The sequence below is a fragment of the Neophocaena asiaeorientalis genome, unplaced genomic scaffold (genome assembly GCF_003031525.2).
Source record: "Neophocaena asiaeorientalis asiaeorientalis breed wild unplaced genomic scaffold, Neophocaena_asiaeorientalis_V1.1 scaffold249, whole genome shotgun sequence".
NCBI classification, from domain to species: Eukaryota; Metazoa; Chordata; class Mammalia; order Artiodactyla; family Phocoenidae; genus Neophocaena; species Neophocaena asiaeorientalis.
In genome coordinates this window covers 8889688-8916767 of record NW_020172625.1, presented here as the reverse complement: position 1 = coordinate 8916767, position 27080 = coordinate 8889688, and the positions used below count along the sequence as shown (strand labels likewise).

The following is a 27080-nucleotide window of genomic DNA, read 5'->3' as shown; positions in this document are numbered from 1 at the left end:
AGCCTTCACCACAGGGAATCATAGCACTGAATCTAAGTCAAGACCTAAACTCTTCATTTTAAAGAGAAGGACACCAAGTTACAGAGAGGTTAAGTAATTTCCCAAGGTCACACAGGTGATTAGGAACATGAAGGAATTAGGACCCAGTGTTTAGGCCTAACTGTCCAAAGTATAATTTATTTAATCTCTTTCTGACATTACTCAAAGTGGCAAAGTCATACTCTTTCTTTGAAAATCATAAAATGATACAGACCATTTGGTCTTCATTAAGAAACTGGCTTAAACATGTATATCCAAAGTCTGTTACAAGTGCAGAGTTTCCTTTTCCCCAAAGCAATCCACTTTTCAGAAGCCCCTTTACTAAGTCTACCAAGACGTCAATACAAAGAAAGCTCTCTGCTCTAAAATTGATATTCAAATTCAACAGAAGTAACCAAAATAAAATCTCCCAAATAAAACGTCAGAGACAGACCTTACAATGAATATAAAATATGCTAAGAACATTCTATCACTGAAATAAATTAGACTTTTGGAGATTAATAATAAGATGAAATCTTGAAACACATAAGAATGAAGCAAATGACAACTGAAGAGAAACATTTTGGAAAGGGTCCCATTTGAAATGTATCCGTTTGAAAACAGCCTCTGACTTTTGGCTATCATGGTCATGTGCCTGTTCAAAAATTCATTTTCAAATGGTATTTCTGAATACAATCCCAAATTCAAAATGTGAGTTGGTTGCCATGTTCAAAATTTTCTCTGAGACGGACAAAACAACAAATGAGATGTTTTCAGAAGGAATAATAAGTATATTCCAACACTCATTGGGTTTAATTCATGCTTCAGATGCTGGCCTTTCCCTTCTAATTCTTTAGTATCCCGTTTTCATTAGGAAATGGGAAATACAGGAAACAGGATTATGAAGCCATTTCTAAACATCAGCATGGTACTGAAGTAAGTTAGCAAAGAAACACACATTTTCAAGGAAAGGATAGGGAAGGAAATTGGCTTGAGCCCAGTCTGTCAGAAATGGTGAGCGATCTGAGTTTAGTTAAATCTAATCATGCCATCATGTCCTAAACTGCATTTACTGACAAGTCAGGGCATTGGAAAGGGCATATCACACCAGAAAAAGCTTGAAAGAGGAACAAACATTACCTATTGAATAGGAGGACTGGGTTTATTCACTTCCAATTTCAACAGACTCCAGAGAATCCATCCACTATACTACCACGGTTGGGGTAGTGTGGGGGACAGAATAAGAGACTGAGAGAGGAGGAGGAGAGGCAGAGAACCAGCAGAAAGTACGGAAAGAACAGTAGGACTGTGGTTATTAAATATTTAATTTATAGACTAAACCAGGAAGAACACTGAGCAACAGTTGCAAATGATTACTCAGAAACTTCCCTTCTACTCAAAATGTAAAAGCAGAGCAAGAATACACAGGGACTAGCAAAGCAAAGACAATGACAGCAACAATCCAGAGGGGAAAAAATTACATGGCATTCATATCCAGAATGTTGATAATACAATAACTCATATACAAAAGCAGCTTTTATTTCTTTCCAAATATTGCTGAAAGAATTTGGTAGCACTTTTTTTTTCTAGTTTGAAATGTGCTCAATATCTGAAGTCTCCTAGGATAGGTATAATCCTTCAAAAAATACAGATGTCATTTGGAAAGAAAGTTCTCAGGTAAAACAAATCCTATCTTTCAGATATTGAGAGAATTGGAAGGATACTCATGAATGCACTTTGTTAGAATGAATTGTTATAAAGCACCATGTTAATAAACCATGGTAAGACCGAGCTGTATGCCAACCATGGTATTGGTGTAGTACTGACAATGTCTGCTGGTATATAGCATGGATGGTACTCTCAGCTAAAAAAGATGACAGCTCTTCTAAAAATAAGTAATATACCTCAAAGGGATACGTCTCTGCTGGTTCTGTGACTAGCAAATGATAAATAACATTTCCATTAAAAAATGAGAGTATTAATGAATAATATATTGAAGGTGGTATACACACACCTGTTTAAAAAATCATTATGTAAGTTAAAAAGCATTACTTTGGGGTAAAGCCAATGAATGATTTAACTGAAAAATGCTTCTTATCGCACATGGAATTGCTAAAGTCAATTTTCTCAGTCATAGTTAGGTTTGACAAGACACTCTTCGCCCCAGACCCTGGATTCAGGAGTAATTCTGGAAGAAAATTTACATTTATTTGTTGGTTCCCTGGCCTCATTCTTTTTCATGCCCTATCACGCATGTTGTTCCAATACAGCAAAAGCCCTTATATCCAAGGAAACCTCTCTCCCACTCTCAAACCTGCTTTTCCTCCAAAATACTCTTTTAGAAAGGAAGCAAACCACCATCATAACAACAATATGATGGGTGTTTGAACAGTACGTGAGGGTAGCCTTTGAGAAAGTTAATCTCAGTTTGTGCTGAACAGAATAAAGGAAACTCAGACAAGGTAAATACTCCATTGTAAGAAGCCACTTAGCTGTACAGAACTAATTTTCCACATCAAATTTGACCCAACTAGAACACAGCCTCAGAAAAAAAAAATGTTCCAAGTGTAATTTATTCAGGGTTAACTTATTAATCCTCTATTGTGACACTGGACTCAAGGTCCAGTGGTCATTATATCACAGTATCATATTAATATGGAAAAGAGAATTAAGAACTTCACCTTGCCTTTTTAACTTCACATGGATGTGGGAGGAACATCCAGAGATATGCACTTTTCCCAAATAAGTATTACCACATTCTCTTTTCTGAGGGAAAATAATACTTGTTTTCTGCACCTTTTAAATTTTACTTGTATTTCCTTCCCTACAAGGCAGATGATGAAGATGAATTATTATGAAGTTGTGGGGAATTTCTCAGTATCTTTAATGTATTTGCTTCTAGAAAGAGGAGTGCTGCAGACACCAGGTAGCATCCTAGCTCAGGTATATTACCATTCTTTTGTGTAACTCAGCTAGAGAGAAAGCTAGAGGCACACACTCGGTATATATTTAACAATAATTTCCCACTACCGACTTCACTTAAGAGACTAAAATTATCATGCCTTTAAAAAAACAAAAAGTCACCAAAAAAGTCACAATCTGATGAGGCTTGTTCTTTGTCTTTATCTGAGAGACCACCTAAGGACACAGGGCTTTTAAACTAATAAGGAGAATCCTTTGTTCTCCCAGGTTCCATTTAAAGGAAAACTGGGTCGAAAGGCTTCCCCAGGGAGGGAAAAGAATCCAGGAGCCAAACACACAGGAGTAAGAGATTTCACTCCCACCACTGTTCCCACCCTCCCAAAGAAGTTAATTATCTCTATTTTAGGGATTTGGAGTCGGGAGCACTCAGGCAGTCCCTTCTATACCACCACAATCTCATTCTCAAATGTGGCTCAGACCATCCTCCCTCCTTGACACCATGGGGTGAGGGGCGTTTAGAACCTCTCTCCAGCCATGGGCAGCAGAGCCAGTACTACAAGGCATCTATACTCCCCAAAAGGTGTGTCCCAGCCCAAGTGCAAAGTTGGGTATTTAGACCTGCAAAGCACAATGAGAGCCATTCAAAGCAGCAAGTTACAGTACCTTAAGAAGTCTGACAGATGGGAGAAAGGCTGCGTGGCACAGCTTCCGGATGGTCCAGTTTAGGGGTCGAGGAGCATCAGTTTGATTCATGACCCCGTCCAAATTCCACCGGGAAAACCAGAAGCCGCAAACCTGAGCAGTGCCTAGAAAATAAACGGTCCCCCACAGCCCTGGCATCCCATGGTCATCTCCACACCTGAGAATTCCATCAGGGCAAAGGCTTCCTGCAACTTGGGAGACTAGTCAAGTGGCGCTGCCTGAGCCACTGAACCTTCTTAAGAAAGCCACCTCCCCTCTCCCTGCAGCCGTGCTCATGCATACCAAACGTGGCTGAATGGAGGCACACTGCCTGCTGCTTCGGGGAGGGGATGCACGGTTTTGAAGGAGAGGGACAGCCTGCACGGAACAGCCAGCGGTCGGAGTCAGAGCAGCCTGCTCAGAATGTGCGCTCCCTCTCCTGCTCTCCTCCCAGTAAACGCAGGTCAGGCATTGGGGGAAAACCCTGGCCATTTGTTCTGCTCACTTGGTTTGGGGGGGAGCCAGGAGGAGAGCAAAAGGAAACATCAATAAAGCCAGAACGGGGAACTTGCACTTTCTGGTACAAAGCATCTCTCTGAGGGACTGGAAACTGGCACAGGGGGGAGGGGCTAGGACACAGAAGGAAAAGGGAATGCCTCCGAATGATAAGATAAATACTTTTGATTTATGTGACACAATAAATTGAGAGCTATTGTAAAATGGATCTACAATAAAAGGGATCTCTGTCATGTTCTGGGTTTTTTATTAACTGTGACTGACAGTCCTCACCCTGATATATACATTATATAGATTAGAAGAGGCAGACGGCAGAGAGAAGCAAACTAACACACACAGTGGGAGCGGTGAGTTATTCCTTTCATAGAAAGCAGTGTAAACTAATGTATCTTTGTCTTACCTTTTAGAAACGGCAGTTTCTAAGTTGGGGGTTATCCCATCCTGAAAAGCCACTTGATACTCTATCTGCAACAAAAGTTTAACCCTTAAGGTGCCACATGGAATGCTTTCTATAAAAGATGGAGTTTCCTGAATTGGGGATACCCACCCCCACCATTTCCTACGGGTAGCTTTAAGAGAGAGTTGCTGCGGTGGTGTGAACAGTCTTTAGGGATCCTGTGGTGAGAAAGCATAAAGGGGAACTCTCCCAGTTGAAGGCAGTGAGGTGGGTGGGAAGAGGAAGTCACCAGCCCCACGTAAACGCCCCCATCCCGAGGAATCGGATGTCAGTGAGTGCAGCTGACTGACGGCTGCCCAGGAGAACCCTCATATCCTTAGAGCATTTCCATCTTATTCTTCCTCTTTATGTCCCTCCCTATGACTGTACTGATTTTCAATTTTTAATTAACTAGAAGAGAATGGTAAATCCCAGCTCCATGACTATTATGCATTCTGAAGCAGAAACAGGAGATGTGAGAGCAGATGTGATACACGGAGACGCTGCTGTAATTCAGAATTTGGAGCAACATGGATCCTCCCTGGAGTGTAATATACCTGACACACCACATTACAACTGTATTTCCCTCACAATGGTCCTGTGTTACAGATCTAAGGACACTAAGGATTTTTTTTATAGAAAATCTAGTCCATGGGTAGAATCCAGACTATTGACTTGCCTTGTGTAATAAAATTCATGCATCTGATTTCCTTCTATTAACCAATATCACTTTATAGATCCCACACACACACAGTTGGTTCACTATCTGCCACCATTCTATTTCCACCAAAGATTAAAGGCAGCTTAAAACAGTAACAGCTAACATGTCTGTGTCAAGCATTGTGCTAGGCGCTCTAAATGCATTACGTTAAGTTCACATCAACAATAACTCTATGTAGTACATGCAACTATCATATCCACATTTCACAGATTGAGCAACTGAGGTCTTGAGAAATTCGTAATGAGTAATTAAGAATTAGTAATGACAAGGGGCTTCCCTGGTGGCGCAGTGGTTGAGAGTCCGCCTGCCAATGCAGGGGACATGGGTTCGTGCCCCAGTCCGGGAGGATCCCACATGCTGCGGAGCGGCTGGGCCCGTGAGCCATGGCCGCTGGGCCTGCGCGTTCGGAGCCTGTGCTCCACAACGCGAGAGGCCACAACGGTGAGAGGCCCGCATACCGCAAAAAAAAAAAAAGTAATGACATAACTAACAAAACTGGGATTTAGACTGAAACCAGTCTACAAGACTATAAAGACAAGCTTATCTTCTTTCCTATTTCTTTCATAGTTATGGCAGCCACAGCATTTAAGCTACTGCTTCAGTTTTCTGGTGATTTAACCCTACATAAGAGTTGAGCTAAAAGACCATGAAGAAAAAATGCTCAGCATTTGTTTCAAATTATTTCTTTGGTTTGACGTTGATATAGTAAATATCATGAATTCTAGAATCAGGCTGCATGGTTCAAACTCTAATTCTGACCCTGGCCTTGGGTAATTTACCGGCCTACTCTGCGCCTTAGAGTCCTCATCTGTAAAATGGAGATAAAAATGAACCACACACCTAAGGCTGTGAAGACTAAGTCAGCTAAGAGATCAGTAAAGCACTCAGAACAGTGCCTGGCGTATACTGAGTCTCCTATACCATGATTTATCTTCCAGGTAGCAAGCACTGATGCTGAGGTGGGAACCTGCTGATGATGCCCTTAAGCATGCACAAGTGTATATACACTTTTAGTACCAGGTAATGAAGTCAAGCAAGGCAGATTAAACCTGACAGCTCCTTATGAGTTACCATGAGATTAATAAATGGGGTAAAGAGAAAAGTGGGAAACTAAGACAGCAGTGTGGATTTCCTCATGCTATACTGCAGAGTGGTATTCATCAGATTGCAAGATGTTGCCTTTGGTTAGGCTACCAGGCACCAACCCTAAGCTATTAAATGCTATTAAGTGGTTGGTTAAAATGCTGAAACACTGCAGTTGACTCTCCCCTGCTCCAACTGTTCCTCACTGTTAAGGGACCCCACAAAAAGGACAGCATCGGGGCTTCCCTGGTGGAGCAGTGGTTGAGAGTCCGCCTGCCGATGCAGGGGACACGGGTTCGTGCCCCAGTCCGGGAGGATCCCACGTGCCATGGAGCGGCTGGGCCCGTGAGCCATGGCCGCTAAGCCTGCGCGTCCGGAGCCTGTGCTCCGCAGCGGGAGAGGCCACAACAGTGAGAGGCCCGCGTACAGCAAAAAAAAAAGGACAGCATCATTCTGAAAACACACAGCCTTTGATCCTCCTAGCCCCCTTAATTTTTACTAAATAACTTTGGTCAAAGAGAATAGTTTGGAACTCTGCGGAATGGAGAAGTAGGAGGATTCACAGCCCTCTCTAATGGCAATTAGAAGAGCGAGCACAAAACCTCTAGAGAATTGGAGACTACACAAAAGTAAAGATCAAAGAAGAATGACAGTGCATGAGAGGAGGTTTTTCTTCCATTGTTGGAATAGTTTGGACCACAACTGTTTGCTATCACAACATCTGAAGCAGTTTTCAGGATCCCACCCTGCTTCAAGAAATGATATTTTCACATGGAATGATGTCTTCCTGGCTTTTAGAGAGGAGTCTAATGAGGAAAGAGCAGAGGGGAGCAAGCCCAGCCCCAGACGTCTGCCTCTCATAAATCCAAAATGCTTGTTTACCAATTTTATGAATGTAGATGTTTACAAAGCTACACAATAAATTCCAACAGACTTAAAAGCCTGACATGACCACATCAGCTTTCAGTGTCTCCCAAAATAGCAAGCCCAGCGCATCAAATCTCTGCTCTCTGAAGCCTGCCTTTGAACTAATTTTCTCCTATGCTATGTAAGCCCACTTCCCACTGATCATCTTTGTGTTTTACTTCCTGTCTTAATGATGCTAAATTTAAGAATTATGATAAGATTTGAGCTGTCACAATGCTGACGACGAGCCACAGTACAGACAGGCTGCCTGCCTTCCTTTTGAAAACCACATTCCCTCTCTTTAAAAAAATCATGGCATCCTCTACATAGCATTGCTCCACTTTGCACACTGTCTTCCGTTATATTTCTTAGATATACAAGAGGCTGATCCATGGAAACCTAAGAAAACAGAAAGGAAACGACACAGTATACGGGTGGTTCAGTGTTCCAAATCTGCCGCCTAAAATGTGTTTTTAAAAAAATGCTCCAATGTAATTTTTCACAATGTTGTTAAAACACGGAAATTCATAGGTATCTGACGTTAAATGAACAGATATTTCGAGGCTCTCACAGTGAATGTAGTGTACCTAGTTCAGAAGGACGATACTCAAGCATCCCAGTGAAATAGCAGAAACCAGTCCAAGGGTAAGCTTTTGCAAGATAGCTTCATTTGCCTTAATATTTTGTAATTTCAATATCATCATCCTATTTGTTGTGTCTGATAATTCATCACTTTTATCAGAAAAACATTTGTGTTGTGAGCACTGGCAATTTATCATTTTTATCAAAAAACCATGCTTTTCCTCTCTCTTCGCTTTAACCGCACTCATAAAATTTTTAGAAATTTTAGATCCTTCAACAATATTTTCTAAGGTATTAAATCTCTTTATAGATTCCATTGATACAGAACAGTTCTTAATTTAGTTTAAATATGTTTTCCAAATAGATTAATTTTTTTCTACATTTATTTTTCCCCTTTTGATATCTTTTATAGATAATAGATTCTAACATACATTAAAATCTATTAAAACCCATGACTCACTCAGTTAAGTAGCTTAAACATTTATGCTGTATAAAATTAAAAGGTCTCAAAATTAGAATAGTTGTCTACTCCACTTCTCCCCGGCTCCTTGAGTGCTATCCCCCCCTCTGCATGCAGTGGCAGGGAGTGGGTGTGTTTCTAAGGCATCCCATTCCACGGGTGGACAGCTCTAGTTGAGAGGAAGTTCTTCCTACAACTAAGATAAAACGTGTCTCCCTGGAACTTCCCAGTCAAGTTTCTCTTCCAGAGAATGTTCTCCCAAAGTATAAAGACAGGCAACAAGCTCCACTCAAACCTCTTCTCCATACTGGACATCTTGGACCTTTGATCCTTCTTCACATGATGGAGTAGCATTATGTAAAAACCCTCTTCATGGTTATAGTCAATATTATGTCATAGGGCACTTTAAGTATAATGGTGTCTAATCCTCTTATGTCCCTTCAATTACTTCTCATAAAAGTCCTGTAGGGAGCTCTGAGGGCAAACTCACTAATAATTTAGTTTCTTTAAAAATTTTTCTTCATGAATTAGTTTACTCAACCTATAGTTTAATAACTGACTCCCCCCCCCTAAGTGAAGTGTGCCATATAGAACCTGTTACAAACCGACCTCCACTGTATCTGAAGCCTGAAATGCATGTAATTTCCTCTTTTTTGCCCCTGTAATGGAGGTACTGATAAGCTCCAGCTAATGAGAAGCCATGTTATCTAGAAATGGGTAGGGATTAGTCTGTGTTTCCTTCTCCCTGTCTTTATTTGCTAGCTTTGCAGTCAGATTTAATTCAAACTCAAGTCTTAACCTCTCACAGCTGTGTAGCCCTGGGCCGGTTAACCTCCCAGAGTCTTAGTTTCCATGTTGTAAAATGGGGTCTACAGCAGTTTCCACCTCAAGATGTTTGTGAAAATTAAAATCAATTGGCACAGTGCTTATATAGTAAACATACATTTAAGTGTAATTATGATGAATAATGATGATGATTGTTACCTCTTTCACTGAAACCACTGGCATAGTGCTTAAGAGCACAGGCCATACAGCCAATGGCCTGGATTTGAACCCCAGCTTTACCATTTCATGTAGCTTTGGGAAGTTTCTTAACCTTACCATGCTTTAGTTTTTCCATCTGTAACTTGGGGATAATACTACTACCTATGTCAAAGGAATATTGTGAAGTTAATTAGCTAATATATGCAGAACCCTCAAAAGAGGAACCAGCACATGGTAAAGGCTCAAAAAATATTAGTAATTGATTATTAATAATACGACGTCAAATGTACTGTCTTTCCCAAAGCTGCTGCTCTAGGAAAAGCAAAGCAAAGCGCCTTCACTTCCTCCTTTGCTTGTTCCAGTAAGAGGATAAGCTTCAGAAAACACAGAAGAAAACCACACCTGCCTTTACTTACTGCTTTCCTTTCTGCAGCTGGGAGGGGATCATATATTCCACTAACAGAGTACAAAGCTTTAATATATAAAATGTTTTAGTTGGAAAACATTAAGGTATATAAGCAGTTTCTGTTTCATCAAAAACAGAAATCACACACACACACACACACACACACACAAACGTATAACAAGTATTCAAAGGCCAAGAGCTAAAATACACCCTCATGCAAGCTTTGAAACCCTAATACTTTCATTAACAAAGGGGATTGCTTTTTTGTACAATTCCAAAAATTTTAATGAGTCCATGGAGGCTTATTAAAACTAGGAATCTGAGATGTGCATTTCTAAACCACTTAATATTTGCATTCTTTTAATACTTGCAATGCTACTGATTATTGCAGATATTCTCTATTCTGAGCCTAGACATCTCACATACACATATACAAACACACACTCAAGTGCACCACATACAGAGAGAATATAGGTATTTTAGAGAATCCTCCATTATGAAAACCACAAATCTGGCCAACTTGGTACAAAACTTGTGAATGAATATCTTTTGGGAGGGGGATTTAAGCAGTGAATCTCCAATTACTACTTGAATAAACTATGTGAATTGAAGGGAAGCTCACTATTTCCTTGCTAACAGTGCAGCATAAATCTGATCTTTTGACTAACTGTAAGCTCAAATAAGATACAAGTTCAAGCTCATGCCTCACATATACCTTCTCAAACACCATCTGACTCCAACCCATGAGAGCAGAGAAACTGCCTGAGCTGCACACTCCACCTTGTGCATCTGGGCTTCTGACACTAATGGCTACCACTGTGTTGAACCATAAGGTCTGCTCACCTGGGAAACACATGCTGTGATCTGGAAAATCCTCAAAGCAGTAGATCTGCACAAAAGAGGATTTTAACAAAGAAAGCTAATGAAAACTATACTTGCTATCTACTTTTGTCAGCCTACCATAAAATATATCACTGTTGATGTTTATTCTGAAATCACATCTTTAACAACCATGAGCCTTTCATTTTTATTTTAATTAACAATAGTGGTGAGGATTACACGATTCTAGTGTTCGAGGGACTGGTCCAGTTTTTGTTTTGTTTGTTTTGCTTTTCTTATGAGATACCATAAAATCAATGCAAACATGGACTTCGAAATCAGTAAGAACTGGGTTTGAATCCACATTAAGTCACTGGGCAATTTATACAACTTTTATGAATCCTCATCTTTAAAATAAACATACTAGTTAATTATAATAATGTTAAGATGATGATTGACAACTTTGAGCACTTATTATATGCTCAAGTGTGTTAATCCTTCTAAGTGCCTAGCTCATTTGGTTTTCACAACAAACCTATGAGATTTGTAGCGTTACTATCTTCATTTTACAGATGGGGAAATAGTCTCAGAAAACCAAAAGCTCAAAAAAGTTAAGAAACTTGCAGTAAGTCATAATACAAGAAATTTTCACATATTGAGATACAGGGAACTCCCTCTGACTTATACATGAGTTAATTTGAATTTTATGCTAACTAAAATAGCCTGTTTGTGGCCTATCAAACATACATTGTACATCTGCTTTAATGAAAGAAAAGGGCACATTGACCAGAAATAAAGAATGTCCATGTTAAAAATAAAGATTAAATGCCCCTCTTCCTAGAACGCCAATGCTGGTACTCCTCTGATGATAAGGCTACCTTCCCAGGTGCCAAGGCCATACTGACTCACTGTGTACATGCTGGTCTGTTCTTTTTTTTTTGAAACCCTGAAGAAATGTAACCCCTGAAGAAATGTTTAATGTTCTTTGTTCTGACAAGATATAAAACTGTACTGAAAACCCTGCTTCTCTGGAGCGGGTTCTCAGAGTAATCTGGGAAGCGGGCTTCCAGGCTAGTCCTCAGTTTGGCTCAAATAAAACCCTTTCCTATTCTTATTACTATTTACTACTTTTGTCAACAGTCACATGGGTAGTAAATGGACTTAAATCCAGGTCTGATTCTAAAATCTGTGCATCTGGTTCTATAATCTGTGCTGTTCACACTACACCACTACAATTAAAAACAAAAAGATATATACAAGTTTTTGGTTGCATTCCAAAAGGAAGGTGGTATTTGATCACTGACACAATCTGAAAACAGAAAAAGTAACTTGTGCATCTAACCTTAACGTAAGAATCCTGCAGAGCACAGGAGGACCAATGGTTCTCCCAACAGCTCTGGGTTTCTTTTTTTTAATTAATTAGCTTATTTTTATTTATTTATTTTTGGCTGCTTTGGGTCTTTGTTGCTCCACATGGGCTTTCTCTAGTTGTGGCAAGCAGGGGCTACTCTTCGTTGCGGTGTGCGGGCTTCTCATGGTGGTGGCTTCTCTTGTTGTGGAGCACGGGCTCTAGGCACGAAGGCTTCAGTAGTTGTGACACGCGGGCTCAGCAGTTGTGGCTCATGGGCTCTAGAGCGTGGGCTCAGTAGTTGTGGTGCACGGGCTTAGCTGCTCCGCAGCATGTGGGATCTTCCCGGCTCTGGGTTTCTTATGTTCTTACTGCTAACATCCACATTCCTTCCCTACTCTCCTGTTCCATCTGGCTGGGGCAGCCTGTCCTGGGCTAGAAGCTCAGGCCTCTCTGGTGAGACAATGATTTCTCCTTATTCATTTGGTATGCCAATATTTTTAACACAAGGCCCGGGACACAGTAGTTATTAAGCAGAAAAATGAATTTTTCTGAAGGATTCACATGATTCTTGCAAATGTGGGGTAAGTTCTCCATATACTGAATATATATACATATACATATATGAACTCATTTAATTCTCATTACTATCCTACTTTTATCCCCACATGCATTTTCTAGATGAGAAAATGGAGGCACAGAAAGGTTAAATACTTATTCAAGTTCACACAGTAAGTTTCAGAGCCATGGTTTTAATTCAAATATAAACTCTTGAGATATTATGTAATGTTTTATAATATATAAATTAAAAATAAAATCTATTTTTAAGACAATAGAATTAGTTTCATATACTTTAGTTAGATAGCTCATAAAACCAGCAGTCTTCATGACTGAAAGACAATATTCTAGATACTTACTAGGGTAACAAGAAGTTTCAATTATACAAAAAATACACTTGGCCTGATAACTATCATAGTAAGTAAATACCAAAGGTATCTGTGTAATCATATAAAATTATGGTGATTATTCAAAGTTACTTGACCCTTGTATGAAATGTACAAAAGCATCTGGGGAGAGAACAAAATAATACCAAAACTTTACTACTGACCTGAAGCTGTTAAACTAGAAAATTAGGTAGCAAAGAAAAATTTGACTTAACAATAGCTTCTAAATTGGCTAATAAATCAGATTCCGACTGCTGTTATTCTAAAGCTAGCCAAAGCCATCCACAGGAGCCTAAACAATACATGTGCTGGCGTGGGGTATCTGGCTGACTGCATGAGACCCCCAGGTGTTCCTGGGAAGCCTTCCCCAATAAGGAAGTGGAGGGATGATAATAGAGGAAAGAACTATAATGTCCTATAGTACCTGAAATTATCTCAAAGCGAAAATCTTAAATTATTATTTTAGAAAATAGGTAGATAGGGACTTCCCTGGTGGTGTAGTGGTTAAGAATCTGCCTGCCAATGCAGTGGACACGGGTTCGATCCCTGGTCCAGGAAGATCCCACATGCCATGGAGTAACTAAGCCCGTGTGTTACAACTACTGAGCCTGTGCTCTAGAGCTCGCGAGCCACAACTACTGAGCCTGTGCACCACAACTACTGAAGCCCACACGCCCTAGGGCCTGTGAACCACAACTACTGAGCCCACGCACCGCAACTACTGAAGCCCGTGCACTCCAGGGCCCGTGTGCCGCAACTACTGAGCCCACGTGCTGCAACTACTGAAGCTCACGCACCTAGAGCCCATTCTCCGCAACAAGAGAAGCCACTGCAATGAGAAGCCTGTGCACCGCAATGAAGAGTAGCCCCCACTCAACGCAACTAGAGAAAGCCTGCACACAGCAATGAAGTCCCAACACAGCCAAAAATAAATTAAAAAAAAATTTTTTAATAAATAAAAACAAGTGACCATTAAAAAAAAAGAAAATAAGTAGATAAGGCTTTAATATGTGTAAGTTTTCTTTGCTTCTTAATTAAATTCTTTGCAATTAAACGGTTCGTTACAGATCCGATGAGAGAATGATCAGTTCGATTTTATGAAAACAATCAGGATTAAAACAGATTAAGGCACCCCCATGAGTAAAACCATCCAGTTCTCCCCAGGGAGTTAGGATAGAGCCCAAAGTCTTCATCTCAGTCTGATCTGATCCTGCTTATTAACTCTCCGTCTTCAACTATGGACCTTTCCGTATTTATCGTGTGCCAGCCATATTGATTTTTTTTTTAGTTCCTGTATTTCTTGTCACAGGGTATTTACACATAGTGCTTCTTCTTCTCCTCCTAATGCTCTTTTCTCCAGCTCTTCCCAAGATTAGCTCCTTCTCATGCTTCAGGTCTTGCTTAAGTGTAGTCTCCCTGGAGATTCCTTTCTTGATTTCTCTAGCCTTACACTCCATCACCCATTGCAGTTTTTGTTTGAATTCTTTTTACTCTTATCAGAATCTGTAACTATTTAATGATTTGTTTATTTTTTATCTTCGTCTCCTACTTGATTGTAATTTCTATTAGGATGATTACCAACTATATCCCAGGTCTTACAGAACATCTAGAACATGATGGAAACTCAATCAAAATTTGGTGACTGTACAATGAATAAATAATGAATGAATGACCTAGACATGTTTGTTGTATCCTTTATTTCTAAAGTTATTTCATGGTGCTTATCTGCAAACTGGGTTGAACATTTATTGGGTTTCACTGGCTTTTTGTTTCCCCAAATCTTAACTCCATTCCCTTGAAAAGTCTAAGAATTACTTATTAGATATCAAAAAAGTTAATGAAGGGAGTACATTCTTATACTCTAACCTGCTAGTAGAGACCAAGCTCTAAATGTAGAGGGATTTGGAAAAGAGAAAGAGGAAAGGGGGAAAGTATAGATATCAGGACCTGAATCATGCTAGAGAATTCAATCATTTACCACTTGTGACAGTCTGGTCCATTCTCAAACATCTCCCATGATAGCAATTTATTAGGGCTTAACTTAATGTCAGAATATACCTTTACGAAGGCAGTCCTCTATTTCACAAAAAGGCAAATCTCCTTTTGAAGGAGATAGGTACACTGACCTACACATCAGCAATAATAATCATACTCACAATAATAATTAAGACAGAAACTGATACACATGCTTCACAAAGTGGTTTAACAAGCATATTCTAATTTGTTATCCATAATGATGCTGAAGTATAGGGAAGGAAAATGTTATTTTTAACCTCATCTTAGAGATGAGCAAACTGAGAATCAGAAGATGTAGATGACTTATCCAGACTCTCCAGCCTCAGTATTTCTTCTTTTCATTATGCCCCATCACCTCTTCACCCCTGGGTTAATTCTTGGAGTGAACCACATACTGAATATTCTTTCAAAATAAAATCCTTAGAACAAAAAAATGGCATATATAAGCAGCATGGATCTCAAAATGATATATGAAATTCTAGAGAGGACAAACAACAGTGACAGAAAGAACAGAGACTGCCAGTAATTGTTTGAGGATAGAATTGACTGCAAAAGGACATGAGGAATTTTTTAGGGTGATGAAAATGTTCTATATCTTGAATGTAATGCCAGTTACTCAACTGCATATAATTACTGCAATTCATCAAACCATACAATTAGTGAATTTTTTGTATGTAATAAAGCTGGGGAAAATATATTTTTTCCCTGATTATAAAAAAGAACTTTTCAATACAAGATTTTTTTAATTCATAGGAGTATCAAAAATTAAAAATGCCTATAATTTCACTACCCATAAATAACTATTGATGTGACTTAAAAAATTTTATCAAGTTTTTAGGAATTATACTTGATATATAACTTAATATGATGATATCATAAATTGACCTCCATGTTATCAAATATTCTTAGAAATTATAATATTAAATTGGTATATAGAATTTTTTTTTTAACTTTTTATTTATTTTTTTGCGGTACTCGGGCCTCTCACTGCTGTGGCCTCTCCTGCTGCGGAGCACAGGCTCCGGACGCGCAGGCTCAGCGGCCATGGCTCACGGGCCCAGCCACTCTGCGGCATGCGGGATCCTCCCGGACCGGGGCACGAACGCGTATCCCCTGCATCGGCAGGCGGACTCCTAACCACTGCGCCACCAGGGAAGCCCTATTGTGTTATTTTATTCACTGCAAGTTATCAGCCTGGTTCCATTTTCATTGTAATAAATAATTCTATCTATATATAAACTTGCTCATACATTTTTGTGCACATCTCTGATCATTTCCTTAAGATACAATTAGGTTGAAGGATACCTGGTTCATAAGTGATGAATATTTTTTTAGGTTCTTGATAGGTATTTCCAAATTGTTATTCAGAAAAATGGACCATTCTACATGCCCTTCAGCAATAGATAAAAATGTCGTTATTACTGAATCATTTACAAGACCAGGTATATCATTAATATACCATTAATATACCAAGTCGATCACAGAAAAAGAAGTGTATTGTGCACTCACTGAGTAACTTACAAAGCTCCATTTTTCCTGTTGCCAATTGTAATTCTTCTAGTAAATTGCTTCTTCTTTGTAATAGAGTTTTATTTTTCCTCTTAATCCATAACAGCTCTTTTTATACTAAAGGTATTAACCCGTCATCAGATGAGTTATTATTTTTACAGTTTTCCACTTTTTTAAAAAAAAATATATTTTGGCTGTGCTGCGAGGCATGTGGGATCTTAGTGCCCTGATGAGGGTACGAACCCGCACCCCCCTGCAGTGGAAGCATGTAGTCTTAACCACTGGACAGCCAGGGAAGTCCCTCCACTTGTCTTTTAATTTTGTTTATGTTCTTTTTGTTAACTTACAAAATTTTTTTAACATTTATACATTCAAATCTAGCAGTCATTTCCTTTGTAGCTCCCATCATACACGTTAAGCTAAAGGAAGGCCATCCCTGACCCAGGTTCCAATAAATACTCATTTATACATTTTTATAGTTGTCCCATAGTCCGTTAGCATCTCAACACCATCTCTGGTCCATTCACCTTCCCTTGTGACCTCATTATTTTGCGTACTATTTATAAAAGTCTGTGTGTGTGTGTGCACGTGCACACACACATGCACGTCTGTCTCAAATTCTTTCTTTCTCATTATATTTAAACTATTTGGAGTAACATTTCTTTGCTGCTACTTAACCAAACTGCAATCCTATATCACTCTTTTTATTAGAGGTCCATCCAAATGGTATGATAAAATTCCTTAAACAGCAACTGTGACTAAAGGGATCTTCTGTTCTATGATATAATCCACAATCTGTTCTAAATGAAGTTTATTGCTTCATATTTTCAAATAGTATTAAGGCTTCTTTTCTCTCCCACAATCACTATCTCCATAGAATAAAAGGATCCAAATGCCATGAAATCTCTGTCATCTCAGTCTCTGATAGATGCAATCCTGCAGATTCAATGTGGCTATGATCTCTGCCACAAAAATGACTGGTAAAAGCAATGAGTGAATTGAATGTACCTTATTGGCTGGCTACTGAATAAATGTAACATGGATTTCTGAGGTTGCCAGAACTTAAGCCACTAGAGACTTCGAGGATCAGAGTCAATACCTCAAACTAAGCTCTCTGGACTAGTAGCCAGAAAATGGAGAACATCTGTTTCTAAGAGCTGCCAACTGGTAGCAAACCAGTTGGGGAAAAATCCAACTTGAAAACTCACTAAACCTTAACAATAGGAAAGATGGGCAAGAGGCAAAATGACAAAGAAGAAAGTCAAGAAAAGGAACTCATCGTAACACAACCTTATAAAAACATACTTAGCTAAATCCAAAATTTCTGAAATTATCAATTATGACAATTTTTAGTCTCTTCGAATTATGTGACTCCTTAAGCATTCATCTGTAAGGTCATCTTCTGTTGGCATCTTTCCCATACACTGGACAGCAAATTTTCAGTCACCCTTTAGCTCCCTATTTCCCTCTGCAACACAAATCTGCCATCTGTCACCTCCAGTTCTGATTGGGGTTAGAGAGGAGGGTGAGAAGCAGAAGTCACAGAGACGTGATTACGTAGAATGGGAGTAGTATGGAAGCCAAGGCAGCTGGATTCTTCTCCAGGCTGTATCACTAAGTAGGAGTGGGGAATTTTGTGATGGCACCCCCCTCCTCTGGATCCAGGATAATGGTATAAAATAACAGTGACGGTCATGAAAAGATGTTCGACATTGCTAACTATTAGAGAAATGCAAATAAAAATTACAATGAGGTACCACTTAGCACCAGTCAGAATGGCCATCATTAAAAAAATCTACAAAGAACAAATGCTGGAGAGGGTGTGGAGAAAAGCAAACCCTTCTACATTGTTGGTGGGAATGTAAATTGGTGCAGCCATTATGGAAAACAGAATGATAGCTCCGCAAAAAAACAAAACTAGAGTTGCCATATGATTCAGCAATCTCACTCCTGGGCACATACCTGGACAAAACTATAATTCAAAAAGGTACACGCACCACTATGTTCATAGCAGCACTATTTACAACAGCCAAGACATGGAAGCAACTTAAATGTCCATGAATGGATAAAGAAGATGTGGTACTTATATACAATGGAGTATTACTCAGCCATAAAAAAGAATGAAATAATGCCATTTGCAGCTACAGGGATGGACCTAGAGATTATCATACTAAGTGAAGTAAGTCAGACAGAGAAAGACAAATACCATACAATATCACTTATATATGGAATCTAAAATATGACACAAATGAACTTATCTGTGAAACAGAAAAAGACTCACAGACATAGAGAACAGACTTGTGGTTGCCAAGGGGGAGGGTGGATGGTAGAGGGATGGGTTGGTAGTTTGGGATTAGCAGATACAAACTATTATATATAGAATGTATAAACAACAAGGTCCTACTATGTAGCACAGGGGAGTACATTCAATATCCTGTGATAAACCGTAATGGAAAAGAATATGGAAAACAATGTATATACTTATGTATAACTGAATCACTTTGCTATACAGCAGAAATTAATACAACATTGTAAATCAACCATACTTCAATAAAATAAATTTTAAAATATAATAAGAGTGATGTTGATGCTCTGCTGAGTTTTTTCCAGAGCTAACATTTTAGATTTTAATACTAATTCCTTCCTAGATAGTTTCCATCTATTTCATTGTGCCACAAACAAATCATTTTCAGCATTACCCATTTTGAATAAAAAGTGAATACTGCCTAACACTTACTATAGGGTCTGTGTAATAGGACAGCCTCATAAACTCACCCAGAGCCAACTGGCATCACAGATATAATTGGAGAGTTTTATTCTACTGGAGTTTATGCTATGAAATATCTGGGCTGGATATACCTCAGCATATGCTTATCTTCAGGAAAAAAGAAAAACATCAACAAATTTTAGATGTCTTAATTTTTCTCAGTAAAATAGAGCAGAATTTTAAGGGCTGTTAACATAATACAAATACTACATATTGTTTGCTGAGGAATTACATAAATATCTATCCCTAGGTCTAGAATTTGTTTGGTGCCACATTTGCAGCCTAACCCTGAATTTAAGATTTTAGCAAATTTATGAAGACACCATTTAAAAGTGATATAATTAACATTTACCAACTCACTGGACAGATTTGTTAATCTAACCACCCTCTGAATGTCTGCTATGTGCCCAGAACTATGCCAGGTGCTGAGGATATAAAACGATTAGTATATAGTCCACACAATGATGGAACACATAAGCACATTACTTGAGAAAACAAGCAGTTCACATAGCATGGTAAGTGCCAGACTAAAGGCAAGACCAGACAGAGACAGCCTCCTAGACAAACTCAAGACATAATTTCTTTACGTAGTGGCTCAAGAAGGGCTAATCATTTAAACCTTACTTTGGAGTAAGGTGAGTGTCACGTGGGGAATGATTTCAGATTGCTAGGCCCAGCCTCTCCTCTATTGCCCTGATTTGTTCAGCTCTAACACCAAATATGGATACTCCATCTGGTAACGCAAAAGTGTCACTGGTAACTAGACTCATATACCTGAGAAGGTAGTTTGGGACTAGGACCACTTTGTGATTGTAATCTACTTCCTGGGGATTTTTATTCTTCAACCCTACTTACTTTTCAATCAAATCTTCCCAACCACATACCTTAGTCTCCTTAAAAGGAGCTCTAATAAATGTCCTCCTCCTTGGGACATTTCCAGTGTTATGTATGTCTAAGGAAATCAAATGCCCATTACAGAACAGGGACCAGGTAGGTACTCCCAGGTTTGCTCCTTAATCCAGATCTAGATAGGGTTACACACAAAATGCTAAAGGGAGCATCTCGGGGTGGCCTCTCAGTCTGGAGCACAGAGAGAAACGCAATTTCTGGAAGCAAAAGAGTTTGGCAAATTTAGCCACAGATATGAGAGTAAGATAGCACTCTGGTAAAGGCAAAGAAGTAAGAGGCCCCATGGTACTTTCTGAATATAAGAAGTGTTGTATAGCACAACAATAGGCTGGGGGTGGATGGGGACAGTTTGAACTAAGATGTTTGAACTGTATCATTAAATTGGATGGGGTGGGAGAGGTTTTAAGGTTTTGTGATCAGGATTGTGTTTTAGAAAATGACTCTACTATCCGTAGAAAACAGATCAGAGTTGGGCAAAACAAGAGGAAGGAAAGCAAACCATGTCAATTATAGAAAATTATTAATTCTTCAGTTTTTAGTGGTTGATACCAAATTTTCCTTTAACTTCTAGACCCAAAGGTAAAATTTTCTTATAGAATGGAGGTAAACATAATGTTCCAAGCATGTGCTTCATAATGCAAAAAGTTATTTTTTATGTTGTGGCTTTTCCTTAAAACTTAATTTAAAAAACTACTGAAATTCACACAAAATAGACAAAGATATTACTTCAAAGAAATAAAGATGAAATGCCCCCATTTTCACAGCTTCAGACTAAGGCAAAATTCTATTACATCTGATATAGCTTCTCCTCTGTTAAAAAAAAAAAACGAGTATCAAATAAAAATCTAATAGTCTAACAAATATCAAGTGAATAGATGACCTTAAGCACTTAAGTAAATACTTAAGACAAGCCTGTCTGAGCATAATACAGTAACATAAAGAAATGATAACTGAGTTTTGAAGATTCATTAGTGGGATTACAGACAATATACATATTTGGCAACTGTGTCAACATAAACTTTGGTAAAATGGCTAAGCAATTCCAATTATTTTAATCCTTTTTTTAAAAAGATGGTTATCTTATTTCTCTTTAATTTTCCACGTGGAGAAGCATATGACTTTGAGCTGTAATCCTCATCAGTTCCTTACTTTTGACATGTCACTGAAGGACTCATATGCAAAAGATTCAAGTTCTGCAAAATGTCCAAAAGGAAGCTTTAGGCTTGGATGACACATTTCAAGTATTATTTTTAGGAAAGTAACCTTTTTACATCATTTAAACAGTTGAAAATCTATGTTCAAGGAACTTCTGCAATTAGAAATAGACAACGAAACTTTGGAAAGAGGGAGTATTAGAAATCAAGAAAAAATAAAAATGAAGCATGGCAACAAAAACCTCCTTTCTCAAACTCACACACCTGGTTCCACATCAAAGGTCTCTCCTATTTCCTTCTCCTCCCAGCTTTCTCTGTCTTAGTTTATATTTGTTTCCAGTCATCTGAGGAGAAAAACTAGTGCTTTTCTGTTCCCAGGCAGGTGATCCTGTGCTAACACTAAGGTTGCCTGAACTCAGGATACAGAGAATGATGCAATGCATAAATATTACTTTTAATCTGTCCTGGGGTTTTAAATGAAAAATTTGTCTTCCAATTGATTTTTTAGTACTTACATAAACTTCTAATTGGAAATCAGCATTTTCCAAGCATTCTCTCTTTACCTTTTATCTTTTTTTTTTTCAGTTTGCTTCACTTAAAAATAATAAAATGAACCACTGAACTGTATACTTCAAATGGGTGAATTCTATGGTATAAAAATTATATCTTAATAAAACTGTTTTTAAAAAAGAAACAATACAGCATACAAATAATAACAGGTCTGGGTTTTAGTGCCATTTTTCTAATACTTCAACCATTTATTAAATGGAAATCACATCAGGTTTCCCTGGGGAGATACTCTCCCTCTAATTGGGCTTCTGATCCTGCCGTATACCTGTGACATATATTTCAAATAGTCATGTATGTTTCTGCTTGCTCCAATATAAAAATTGATTTTTAAAATGTGATTATTTGCTTTTCTACTTAGAAACATGAAAAATACTATTGTTCAAGGCTTCTGACTTTGCAAGTTATACTAGTATATAACTTGTTTAATATAAAAGACTAGTAAGATTAGGACATTGAAAGAGGTCTCCTAATTTGCTAGCATAAAAACTGTGATGTAGATTTTATTACTTTCATCTTTCTGTCTCTTCTCTAGGGGCCATTTTTCATTTTTGTTTGTTTTGTTAACCTCTTTGGTATTCTTACTTGATTCCCTGAATACATGCTATTTAATCTTCCCCAAATGCTGTCCTCTCTTACTACAATTCATGTTGTAACTGAAATAAGTGATGTCCTCAAAGATTAAATTGATGAGAATAGCATATAACATGAATTTTCCCATTAGCTAAACAGTCCACATAGAAATGGCTGTGTGGCAAGTTATTACCTCAAGAGGTTCTCTGCAATGAAAATTTTATTAGTTGTGAAGCTCTGAGGTAAAATTTAACCTTAATTCCTGAGGATATTAAAAATAATTAAAACAAAAGTTTCCACTCAACTGATATGCTAGAAAAACCACTGTTTACATTTCAGTCTTGAAAACAGGAAAAAATGACTTCTCTTAGTTGGCAATTTACACAAATCAGAGTAGGGGTGTGATAAAGAAAGGGTAGGGGTAGGGATAATACTAAGAGGAGAACAATAGTAATGTCTGAGTTTGTAAATAATTTATAAAAATAATTGTAAGTGGTAGAAAGGAGTCTATATTCCCTTGGAAAACCTTTAATAATACTGGATTTATTCTCTTCAATGCATTCCAGAGTAGTTATAATAATAACTGTAATATGTATCAAATAAGTATTCAATAATAACAATAATAATAGTAATAATAACATCAAATCTGTGCCAGGCATGGTGCTAAGCAGTAATAATCCTTACAACAAAAGTGACATATACTCTTGGCTGGCAAGTCAGTTCCCATTCTTAACCACTTTCTTATTTGTCCTTCTGCTGGAAAGGCTAAGAAAAAGATACTTGTTTTCTAAGCCTCCCTCACCTTTAGTTCTTGTCAAAAAGGGAAAGAACTGACGTGCGTGTTAGGGGAAAGATTTCCCTTTATGAAAAACAAGAAAGGCACCAAGTTCTCTTGCAGCCCCTATGCCAAGCCACTTACTGTCCCTCTACTTGTTCCCTACCTTTGCGATGCTGTCATTTGAGAAGGGGAGGCCTGGAGCTATAACAATCATCTTGAAGCCATGAGTGAGAGGTCAAAAGACAGACAGACATGGCATCCAGGGCCTTCATATCCTGAGCTGTTGAGCCAACCTACAATCTACTACCTCTGAGACTTCTACTTATACTATATAATTAAGTGCCTTTAGTATTTAAGCAGCTAGTAAGTCTTCTGTTACTTGCAGCTTTATGCATTAGAATAAACAGCCCTATGAAGCAAATTATGGATGAAGAGACGGAAGGACAGAAAAGCTGACCTCCCCAAAGTCACACAGCTAGGAAGTGGCAGAGACATGATTTCAACCCAGGCACTTTGTCTCCAGTGTCTTAAATCCCTGCTCTACAACACCTTTCATTTCCAAAGGAAACTGCATGGTGTTTGAAAACAGAGTTACTTCCCTCTTCTTCTTCATCCTCCTAATATTTTCCAATTCTACCTCTTTTAATCTCCTCTTCTTCCTCAATATGGCATCCTAACATCTACTCAAGTTTGGTCCTTTGTGCCACCCTAGAATAAAGTTTGAAAGTATTTTAATGTTATGGTACCTTTAAAGCCAACAGGCACATAACGCTCCTCAATGACTGCTCTAAATTAGCATATTTTTCATTCTTTCATTCATCCATCCATCAATCCACCCAAACATTTACTGACCTTCCACTATGTGCCTGGCCCTGAGATACGAGTAACAGGACTAGTGTCTAACAATTGAATCATACATGCACTTATACAGGAAAATACTGTATTTTAACATATTGTATAAACAGATTACAATGAAAAGCATAATAAAATAAATGTAAACAAGCTATGATTTTAGCAGAGGAATAAAGCAACTGGCTCTGTCTGTGGTCATCTCAGGGGTTCAAGAGGGTGTGCTTGAGCTGGACTATATCATATTCAAATGTAATTAGTTTCTATGCTCATAAGTATGCAGATTACACCCTTGATGTCGAACTCATTTGTCACGTGTTCAGTAATGTTTAAATGTAAAAATTATATATATCCCATTTTTACCTTTTTATATTTACAAGATCCAAAATCAAGTACACTGAACATGACACATTTAACTTTGACATGTAAAATTAAATTTTCCACAGAAACCTAAGAAAGCTAGACTATTAGCATGTTCTTAAGCTTCTGGTTCTTAATCTGCTACTTTCAACAATTTAATTAGTTGTATTAAAAGTACTAAAATTTACCAATGCACTTAGCTTCAGACATCTTTATAAATAGCATCTAGTTGACTGGGATTCTGATATCGTCGCACATTTTACAAATACTTTGAGTACTTAATATAAACACAAAAAATACTAAAACTCATATTTAAGATGGATTTTCATGTTCAAAATGATTGTAACAAACTGTGAACACCTAGTTTTTAATTTGGCGATGGATATAACTCTGCCTTTTGACCTCTGAATTCTGATTCTATTCTTTTTCCGATGATTTCAAGTAGGTCTTTCTTCACTCATGTTTTAGTTCCAAGACATCCTTTTTTTCCATGCATTATTTATTGAGTTAAAGGAACTTTTCAAACACAAACCTGGAATATTCTGATTTAATGAGATTACTTGGACAACACCTGACTGTCTGAATCTGCAATAAAACATGACACTGTTTGAAGCATATCTGTGAGGTCTTGAACAATGGAATTAATAATATTACTACCACTTACAATAAATTTTTATTATATTTCATGGGCTGACTACATTTTTTTATATTCCATTTTCACTCACGTTTGTAATTCTGTTAGTTGCTCTCCTGCAAAATCCCAATTATGTTGGCATGACCTTTTGATTTCCCATGAAATGAAGCTGCTTCATCCACAATAACATCTTTAATACCCTGTTACTATACTTGTATTTTGATGGTTTCTGATATTCCATTCACTGGGTCTGTAATACAGTCAAGGTCCCTATCTGTGAAGGATATCATCAAAAACACCAGTATATAATAACTGAATATTTTCAAAACTGAACAGAAAGGGTTTTGTTACCACTGCAGGATTTCTATATTAAGCTTTACCTTTGTTATATATATATATATATATATACATATAAACTTAATGTTGACTAGTGTCAAAACACTAAATTTGGAGTCCAAAGGGTAGAATTCTTTCTTTAATGTTTGTGACACTGGACCAGGCATCAATCTCTCTAGACCTCCAGTTTCCTATTTCTCAAGAGAAGAGCTTAAGCTGGAAAATTTCTTGACAGCACATCTCTAAAATGCCTTTGGACATGGTGACCACTTGTTCTGAAATGTCTTAAATATTTGAGGTTGAACTCCCTCCAAAACAAACCCTGGAACAAGAATTTGAGCCCAAGCAGTTTGTTTGGTAGTTATCCCAGGAAACAAAGAAGGAAAGAAGGAATTGAAACCAGTTAGGGGAAAGACAATGAGGATGTTAAGTTACCACAGTGAGTACCTGGAGCTTCATTTCACTGGGATGCTTTGTATGATGTCGAACCTGCTTCCCAGAGTTATCCTACCCAAAGGCTGAGGGAGCCAGGGCATTTGTACACCAACGCCTGTCAGTCACTGGTTGGGGGCTACTGAGGGGGGAGGGTTCTATTCACCAGCACTTCCATACTGCCATGCAGGGCTCTAGAAGCCAGCATTATCAAGCAAAGAGATACAGATGTGAGGAATTTTATGCTGAGGCAAAGTACACTGAAAATGGGTTGAAAGGACATAGGTGGAATCTACTACACCACTCCTTCCCATGCTCCTCTCCCAATCTACCTGGCAGACTTGTAATCATCCTCTGAACTAGCTCAAATGTTATATCATCTGTGCACAGCTTCCCTTGACTCCCGAGCTCTGTCGTACCACATACATTATTATAGGAATGATTGCACTGCATGCCTATCTCCACTAAACTCTAAGTTCTTTCTATCTCTAGCTTAGTAGTCTACCTACATCTATTTGAGCAATGCTATTGGGTAAGCCTGTGGTTCTTTTGTAAAAATTTAGCATTCACCAAGCTGTCTCTTACCTCATTTCTGTGAGGAAACAGAGCATGCAGAAATTACTACAGTTGCTTACGCCAAATACCCATCCCTGTCTGTAACTCAAATTATTTAGACATTGAAACAGTGGAACAGTTTATGCTGACATTTTAATGTTGTTATCAAATTCATAACACCAAAAACTTGGTGAGCCACGCTGGAAAATTCATCCAGCAGTAGCAGCTCCAACAAGCATATATTGAATGTCTACCTAATATGTTTAAGGCTCTGTGCTGCTTAAGACTTTTCCATTTTTCTATATATTTTATATGTATAATTTAACCTGAGATCAAATCAGATGTTTAAATTTTAATATTAAAATCAGATTATCAAAAAACACCAACCAAGTTAATTTGAGCACACTAACTTTAACAAAGGTAACATTCTCAGATTTAGTTTTCACTGATAATTTATAAAAAAGAAGCATGCCTTGCAATTTATATTAAAGTTGTCTCTTCTGCCTATGTGAAGATGCATTTTTCACACACTGTCAGATTCTGTTACTTTATATAAATAGTACACAATCTTCAAAGCAGTTTTGTATTTTTCCACTGGTAGAACCTTGTCCCATTAGCTATTATATTAGTTAATAGAGCTGGCTTTAAAAAATATGTATTCTAAACTTCTTTTCATATTTGTCAGTTATCAAACAAAATGTATATTTTCTCTGTTATGTTTCACCAAAATATCCCTTACTTTATGGCCAACCCTGTGGGGAAAAAAAAGTACAAAAATGAGTTAGAGTTCTAAATTTCATAACGTTCATGATTTT

The 27080-nt window shown here is 38.0% G+C and overlaps 1 protein-coding gene across 10 annotated transcripts in view; it reads right to left on the bottom strand.

Annotated features, from left to right (window-relative positions):
• TRPM3 (transient receptor potential cation channel subfamily M member 3) overlaps positions 1 to 27080 on the bottom strand; it is a 783705-nt gene that overhangs the window by 496719 nt on the left and 259906 nt on the right. For 6 of the 10 annotated variants that reach the window (XM_024738977.1, XM_024738978.1, XM_024738982.1 and 3 more), the window contains exon 1: positions 3604 to 3780. The exons of the other annotated variants lie outside the window; for them this stretch is intronic. In XM_024738977.1, the coding sequence (XP_024594745.1) occupies positions 3604 to 3780 (177 nt within the window). Of the gene's footprint in view, positions 1 to 3603; positions 3781 to 27080 lie in introns of those variants that run through there. 10 annotated transcript variants of the gene reach the window in all.